The following is an 8,630-nucleotide window of genomic DNA, read 5'->3' as shown; positions in this document are numbered from 1 at the left end:
CTCTAGAAATGGCTGATGATTGACCAATTCTCTTTGGTACAGTGGCTCTGTGTATTCCTTCCATCTTCTTTGGATGCTTCCTGTGTCATTCAATATTTTGCCCACAGAATCCTTCAATACTGCAACTTGAGGCTTGAATTTTTTCTTCATTTCTTTCAGCTTGAGAAATGCTGAGCGTGTTCTTCCATTTTTGTTTTCTAACTCCAGGTCTAAGTATTGTAATAATTTGTCTTTTCTGACTTCCATTTGAAATCTTATGTTCAGCTCTCTTACTTCATCATTTCTTCCATTAGCTTTAGCTACTCTATGTTCAGGAGCAAGTTTCAGAGTCTCTTCTGACATCCATTTTCATCTTTCTTTCCTGTCTTAATGATCTCTTGCTTTCTTCATGTATGATGCCCTTGATTCATCACACAACTTGTCTGGTTTTTGACCACTAGTGTTCAGTGCATCAAAGCTATTCTTAAAGGTGAAAGGAAGGACAACACACAATACCGAGGAAGCCAGCACAACTGGACTAAACCAAAAGCTAAGAAGTTTCCTGAACACAACCAAACACTTCAAGGGACAGAGTAGCAGCGGCAGGGGTCTGGGGACCATGGTTTTGGGAGACATCTAGGTCAACTGGCATAACAAAGTTTATTAAGAAAATGTTCTGCATCCCACATTGGTAAGTGGTGTCTGGGGTCTTAAAAGCTTGCAAGCTGCCATCTCATCCCATCTGGAACAAAGGAGAATGAAGAACACCAAAGACACAAGGAAAATATTAGCCCAAGAGACAAACTGGCCACATAAACCAGAGGCTCCATCAGCCCAAAACCAGAAGAACTACATGGTGCCCGGCTACCACCAAAGACCAGGGAACACAACAGAGAGTCCCTGACACAACAGGAGAAAAGTGTGGTGCAAAACTCAAATTCACGTAAAAAGACCAGACTTAATGGTCTGACAGACTAGAGGAACCCCAGAAGACATGGCCCCCAGACTCTCTGTTAACCCAAAACTAAAATCATTTCCGAAGCCAACTCTTCAGACAAAGGTTAAACTGGACTATAAAACATAAGATAATACTGGTGAACAGCGTGCTTCTTAGTTCAAGTAGCTACACCAGACTAAGTAGGCAGCTCCTATCCAGAGGCAGAATGAGAAGGCAGAAAGGGAGAGGAGCTGGTTGAATGAACACAGGTAACCCAGGGTGGAAAGGGGGAGTCACATTATAGGGATTGCAACCAGGGTCACATAACATGTGCATAAATTTTTGTATGAGAAATTAACTTGAGCTATAAACTTTCACCTCAAGCACAATTAAAAAAAAATCTGTTCTTGAAATGGTCTCTAAATTCAGGTGGGATATACTCAAGGTCATACTTTGGCTCTTATGAACTTGTTTTAATTTTCTTCAGTCTCAGTTTGAACTTGCATATGAGCAATTGATGGTCTGTTCTGCAGTTGGCCCTTGGTCTTGTTCAGACTGATCATATTGATCTTCTCCACTGTTTCTTTCCACAGATGTAGTCAATTTGATTCATGTGTATTCCATCTGGCGAGTCAGATATGTATAGCCGCCATTTATGTTGCTGAAAAAAAGGTATTTGTAATGAATAAGTCACTGGCCTTGCAAAGCTATCTCTGGCATTTTTCTGTCACCAAGGCCATATTTTCTAACTACCGATCCCTTCCTTATCTCCAACTTTCACATCCCAATCACCAGTAATTATCAATGCATTTTGATTGCATGCTTGATCAATTTCAGATTGCAGAAGTTAGTAAAAGTCTTCAATTTCATCATCTTTGGCCTTAGGGGTTGGTTCATAAATTTGAATATTCTTCCTTGCAAGCATATGGATATTATCCTATTACTGACAGCTTTGTATTTCAGGACAGATTGTGAAATGTTCTATTTGACGATGAACATGACACTATTCCCCTTCAAGCTGTCATTCCGGGCATAGCAGGCCATGTGATTGTCTGATTCAAAATCGCCAATACCAGTCAGTCCATTTCAGCTCACTAATGCCTAGGATACTGATCTTTATATGTTCCATTTCATTTTTGACGACTTTCAATCTTCCTAGACTCATACTTCATATATTCTACTTCCAATTATTGACAGATGTTTGCAGCAGTTTCTTCTCATTTTTAGCATGCCACATCAACAAATGAGGTCCTGAAAGCTTGACTTTGTCCATGTCATTAAGGTTGACTCTACTTTGAGGAGGCAGTTTGTCCCTAGTTGTATTAAGTGCCTTCCAACCTGAGGGGCTTGTCTTCCAGCATTATATCGGACAACATTCTGCTGCCATTCATAACGTTTTCACCAGCCAATTTTTCAGAAGTAGACTCCCAGGTCCTTCTTCCTGGTCTGTCTTGGTCTGGAAGCTCCCCTGAAGCCTGTCCAACATGGGTGACACTGCTGGTATTTGAAATACCGGTGGCATATCTTCCAGCATCACAGCAACACACAAGCCACCACAGTATGACAAACTGACAGACAAGTGGTGGATCTCCCATAACAGCAATTAAAAAAAAAGTTGCCACTGGGTTGATTCCAACTCAAAGCAGCTCCATGTGTGTCAGAGTTGAACTGTGCTCCATAGGGTTTTCAATGGGTGATTTTTCAGAAGTAAATTGCCAAGGCTTTCTTCTGAAGCACTTCTGCGAGGACTCGAACCACCAACCTTTCAGTTAGTGGCTGAGTGCTTAACCGTTTGGGCCACCCAGGGACTCCATAATAATGATAGTACTAATTAAAAAGAAATTAATTAAAAAAATTATCTTAGTGCAGTACCAGCCACACACACACACACACACACACACACACGATATATACATTTATTTATTTACATTATTTCTAAAACTTTTAAGCTTGCAGTGATGGATTGGCCCGATGCCACACAGCCAGTAAACAGTGATGCTGTCACTTGTACTCAGCACTGATTTCAAAACTTCCTATCACCTCCACTTTATCAGGCTGTCTCCCTCCCCTTAGAAGGTTGTCCTAGATGTTGGTGGATGTCTGAGTACGTGCATGGGCGTGCATACCTCAGCACACCTTCAGGACTTGCTGTGATCACATATGGGAAGACCAGAAACATCTGGGAGTGATGGGCACTAATGAATCGAGCAATAAACACACACACCATTTATTATTTGTAGTTCAATACTTTTTTTGTCTTTTAATTCATACTGTACTTCCATGGCTCTAGCTACTTTACATTAATATTTGGCTGGGTAGCCTTGTATGTTTCTAGGTACTAGCAGTAAGTTTTCAGACCTTGCGCACAGCGCCAGGCAAAGTACAGTGATAGATCCAGACGGCCAGACAACTCGACTGCAGTCAACCTGTGTTCTTCCCCACATATGGCCCAGTGCAAGTGGTGGGGGCTGTTCCCTCTGCCTCACCCCACTCTACCCCATGTCAGGATTATCCAGGGGCCACAGTGGCCTCTGACCCATCCCTCTCCACCTTGGGAGTTTAGGTTGAGTTGGGGGGGGAAGCACCGTGGGTTTGGGAAGATGGTCTGGTCCATGCAGAGAGTGGTCTGGCTCTAGAGTGCAGGGTAAGGAAACATGGGGAGCCACACACTGTTGTTGGCAAAAATGGTTGCATTTACTGTTTAGCACATGGCCCCCCAGCCCAAGGCCAACTCCCCAGACAGAGCCAGCTGTCTTGTCTGGAGCAGAGGCCACCATTTTGTTTCTGCAATGTGTCTCATTGTGTTGAGAGAAGCAAGGAGGGTCAAAAGGCAGAAATGACAATGTTCTTTAGGCCTTCACATCAGGGGAAGATCTTCTGGCATCAGCTCCTCTTGGCAGGCGAGGTGCTTCTCACCAGCAGCCAAGGCTCCATCTGGGCTCCCAGGCCTGCTGAGGACCTCGAGTCACAATAGAAAGCAATGCCCAAGACCCCTGAGCTGTCAAAATACCATAACAGGGAGCTGTCTGGGCCCATCACAGCCATGGCCGGAGCAGGAGTGAGGTAACAAGGCTGGGCAGAGAGGTGGGAAGGGGAGCTCTCTACACCGTGTGCAAATTTCTGCCTCCACATCAGAAGGCAGAGGCGTTAAAAGATGGCCTTCCAGAAAACCGATCCCCTAGGGCTCAAAACCCATCTTCTGGAAGAAAACATAGAGGTGGCGGGGAGTGGTGCCAGCCTGCTGGGGGTTGGTGGGCGAGGGTCGAGGATGTCAAGAGGTAAATGTGATGATTGTCCCACAGCCTAGCGACAAGGGGTGGGGCGGGGAGAGTCAGGAAGAGAGATTCTCAAGTCTCTTATTGGATGGAGCGGGCAGTGGGGTAGGGGGTAAAAGGAGGGAGACCACAGCCCTGCCACCTGGGGGAAGACAGGAGTCCTGTTTCTTCCAGTAGGAAAACTGGTTTTGGCTGCCCTGTTGGGCTAAAGAAGCGGCATGGTATGGCAGAGAAAGGACCCTTTGGGACCACCAAGAGCCGAGAAAGATTCTTCCTCTAGTGGTTTCCCCATAATCTCCCCCTAGAGATGCTGCCTGCAGGATGTAATGGGAGCACTCTAAGGCCTGGGTCGGGGTGGGGCATGCAGAGAATTTCCTTCCAACGAAGCATTCCTCTTGAGGTCTCTCAGTCCTCCCCACTCCCTGTAATCCCAGGTTCTCTTAGTGCCAGTGCTCTAAGGCAACCTGGGGGTTTTAGCAAAAGCTTCACACCTAATCCAAACCCCAAGAGGATTCTGGCTGAGCCAAAAGAGCAGTGCTAGAACTGAAAATGGTTTCTCTCTGCTGTTTCCTCTAGAAAGGAGGAGGAAGGATGGATAGATGAAAGACTTCATAGCCTAGAGACAAAGATGGGTTGAATTGAAGATGGTGTTCTTCTTGCCATTATCCTCCTTCTCCTCGCTTAGAGAAAGTCCAAAGGCAGGTCCCTTAAACTAAGACTAGGCCAAAGGAGGAAGAAACACCCTCCTAGGTTAATACTGGGCTCTTTCTCTCTCTCTCACTGGGCTTCCCTAGCCCTGCTAGCCCATCAAGAAGAAAGTTTATCTACCCTGGATTTCCTGGGAACCCAGACACTGCCCAGTGAGGCTCTAGCCCAGAAGGCTTGTTCCCTCTTGGCAGGACCCTTTCCAAGTCTGAGAAAGCCCAGCCTTGCCAGCCTCTGAACTAGCCTCCCTAAGACAATGCCAAAGCTAGAACCTACCTTAGAAATAATCTAGCCTGAAGCCGGTAATCAATGTTACAGATGAGACCACTGAAACTCAGACTGGGGGAGTGACTTATTCAAGGTCACACAGCTAGTCAATGGCAAAGGCAGGACGCAAAACCAGATCTCCTGACTCAGCCCAGTGCTCCTATGGAGCTTCAAGTTGCTGATCTTGCTGGCCTAGGATGCTATCCCAATGGCCTGGGGAGGGAGGTGGAGGAGGGAGAAGTGCAGACATGACTGGCGTCTCTGAGGCCAATCTTACCAGTTCCTCCACAGTATGCTGGGCTGGAAGTTTAGACCCTCTAACTGTTCTTTACCTGGTTAGAAACTGCAAGTTCTTCGAAAGAGGGTACAAGCTCTCAAAAGCTTTACCATGTGGCTCCTGGCAGAAAGTACAGAATTCTTACCTGAACAACAACGATGAAAATGCTCTGGCTGGAAGAAGTAACTTAAGATGTGGCGGTACTTGTGCTCTCTTGCAGACAGCTACTAGCCTGGGCTACTGGCCATAAATACAATGTTATTTATTTATTCTACTCCCAGACTTACCTGCAAGGGTGAGCTCCCTTCTCTTTCACAGGTTAGTGGATAAGGGTGAAAAGCTTTTGTTTGGGAGTAAAAAGAGCTGTTGGTTTTTTCCCGGCTTGGGAGTAAAAAAATTAATAGAGCAAAGAAAGCCCATAAGAGATCCCTGATCCTTAAATATGAGGCAGGCTGAGGGCCATTCTCTATGTGCACCCGCTGCCTTCTGGGTTCAAAAAAAAACCCGCTGCCTTCTGGGTTCAAATCACCAGAAAACATGAGGGTTCCTCTGATATGCTAAGTATTGACATCTCCCCTGAATGGTCCTGAGAGGTAAAGCAAAAGCAGAACAACGCTGCAGCCAGGTCTCTTATTGCTCTACTCCCAGCAAAGAGCCTCTTCTAAGCCATCCCAAAAGTCCCACCGTGGGACCTTCAAGATTTAATCATTTAAATAAATACGTATGAAATAAATTAGGGGGTTTATCATCTTTGCTTTCAGAAGTTTCTGGGAATAATAATGGCCTCTGGCTACGGCAAGCAACAACAACTGCCTAATTCAAGGGGGAAATTTCTTGCCAGTCTGCATACATCTCCTCCTTAACTGGCTCAAGTCCCACGAGCCTCGACCCTCATCAGGGTCTCTCACTCAAAGCCCTGGACAAGAACAGACTGGCCTGTAGGCATATGCAGCCCTTCCAGGGGTTATATTTAATTCCATTTGCTCACATCTCATTTCCTAGGAGAAGGTTATCAGTGCTAGCTGGCCACCTGGAAACTTCTCATCCTAATCCCCAGGGGGATGTTTTGGCCATGTATCTTGCTGTCTTCTCATCCTTGACAATACAAAGGCCATATCCTAGAGATTAAAAAGTAAAAAAAAAAAAACTTCAATTGTCAAAGTGGGTGATCAGGCTACTCCAAGGGAAGAACACAACTTGCTATACTTTGGGGTAGATGAGTGATAAAATCGTCCTTCCCTTGTGCTGATGTTCTGGGACTTTCCTTCTGCCCCCTGCATCAAGAGGCCCCAGGAGAAGAGCAAGCAAGCTTGAAGAGTTCTTTTCAAACTGGCTATGATCTTTTCCTGATCAACAGTCTCTACTGGCTCTGCGTGGGGCTGGCAAGACTCCTTTTATCAGGATATGGAGAAGTAGTAATTAGTGTAGAAGGATGATGAATGTGCCAGAAAGGCTCTAGGAGATCAGATAAGGCCCTGGATGACTCATTCTCTTAACAAATGGTCTCACATCTCTCTGAGGTCAGAGACCAAACAAGGCTTCTCTCCTCCAGCCAGAGAACTGATGACCTGGATTGGGCCTCCTGGGGCAGAAACTTCATCTGGTCTTTTCCTACCCTGAAGACATGCACCTTTGCCAAATCCACTCCCTCCAGTGGCTTAGATCTTCTTCCCTGACTAAAGTTGGTCCTTCACTGAGAGGAAATGATGCTGGCAACCGATCAACTGGCTTGGATATTGGTGCTTACTGTCAAGACGGTTCACATGGGATTCCCTGGTAGACCCTACAGCTCACATATTGTCAGGACATTCTCTCTCAAACCCTAAAGAGACCAGAACTCCCTGACTCATCCTGGCATTCAAAGTGACAGCTCAAAGAGAAGGAATTAGAGCCTGACTTGCTTATTACCACTGAAAGAGGTTTAACAAGATCAAAAATGCTCCACCCTGGCTAATAAACAATGTGCTCTTAGGGCACAGAGGAACAATAGGACTTTAGGCACTAAAAAGTGACACTTCACCCAGATCCAGCCTGGGCAAAGACCAGAGAGAAGGGGGGTGGGAAGTAACACATTCCCAGCCCTTACTGGGTCCAAAACCCTACACAAGTTAGAGGAAGATACAAGAGGCGAACAAGGAGAACACCCTTCAAAACACAGGTCCTCAAGAGCCTGCGGAGACAAAGCCCAGGCCCATGAATGTAGCCTTCCTAGCTTCCCAAACAGTCGTCTCCGCCTGACTCTTAGTTTATGGCCCGTAGAAAGTGGGTAACCTTCTGTGGTAGAGTTTAGATGGGGCTCCTTTTGCCCTTGATGCTTCCATGTTCACAAGAGAACACCTGGGGAAGCATGGGGTGGGGAAGAAACGATTATCTTTTATTTTGGAGACAAATCAAAAGGAGATTAGGGAATGAAGCACCTTAGCAATGCCCCTTTGAGACTTCTTTTCAAGACCCCAGGGTCTTCACAGGCATAACTTTGGCTCTACAACATTTCCCCTGTAAGAGCCAAAAAGGGCCAGCAAGGGAAAGGGTGAGGGACAGGGGGCAGGGAGGAGGACGACCAGGGGAGGTCGGTGCTGAGAGGTGGTCCCTGCCCTCCTCAGCCCCTCCACCAAAGGAAAGCGTTTTCTCCGGCCAGTATAGGAGGCGGTCCAGCTCCTTCTCCCTGGTACATAGGCATCATCTCTTTTTAAAATCTGTATATAATATATATCTATTTATATTCTGTATATATATATATTTATATATATATATATATATATGTATATGGTCTATGTACATGTATTGCACAGGCCTCTTGCAGCCACCCCTGTTCCTGCCTTGTCAATGATAGCGGTTCCTCTTCTCTTCACTTTCTGATGTGTAGTCTCGGGACCTGATGCCATTCTGAAGATTGATGAGTGAGTCTTTCATCTGTAAGACAGAGGAACCCCGCCCCAACCACAGGTTTGTGCCCTCAGCAAGCTTCTCCAACCAACGGCTCAAACCAGGCCTACTGTGGCAGGTCTCCGACCAAGCCAGGGAGCTACAGGCATCTGGGCTCCTAAAGCAAGGGTGGCTTTCAGGGGCAACATCTCAGACACAAAGAGGACAGGTAATCTCGCATTGGGAACCCTGAGGGTTCCCTGCGTCTCAATCATTCGGGACCCTGTGTTACTGAATTAAAGACTCCCTTTTCAAACCATTCACT

General features: G+C 46.1%; 1 protein-coding gene across 4 annotated transcripts in view; it reads right to left on the bottom strand.

Moving 5' to 3' along the window:
* Nucleotides 1–2,891: 2,891 nt before the first annotated feature.
* Nucleotides 2,892–8,630, bottom strand: part of GRAMD1B (GRAM domain containing 1B) — a 296,128-nt gene continuing 290,389 nt past the window's right edge. For 3 of the 4 annotated variants that reach the window (XM_049857563.1, XM_049857564.1, XM_049857565.1), the window contains one exon: nt 2,892–8,353. In XM_049857563.1, the coding sequence (XP_049713520.1) occupies nt 8,264–8,353 (90 nt within the window). In that variant the 3' untranslated portion in view covers nt 2,892–8,263. The remainder of the gene's footprint in view (nt 8,354–8,630) is intronic. The other variant, XM_049857562.1, reaches the window with a different exon arrangement.

This window comes from Elephas maximus, chromosome 17 (assembly GCF_024166365.1).
Source record: "Elephas maximus indicus isolate mEleMax1 chromosome 17, mEleMax1 primary haplotype, whole genome shotgun sequence".
NCBI classification, from domain to species: Eukaryota; Metazoa; Chordata; class Mammalia; order Proboscidea; family Elephantidae; genus Elephas; species Elephas maximus.
Note: the sequence above shows the minus strand (reverse complement) of the source record. Positions and strands in the feature narration are given on the sequence as shown.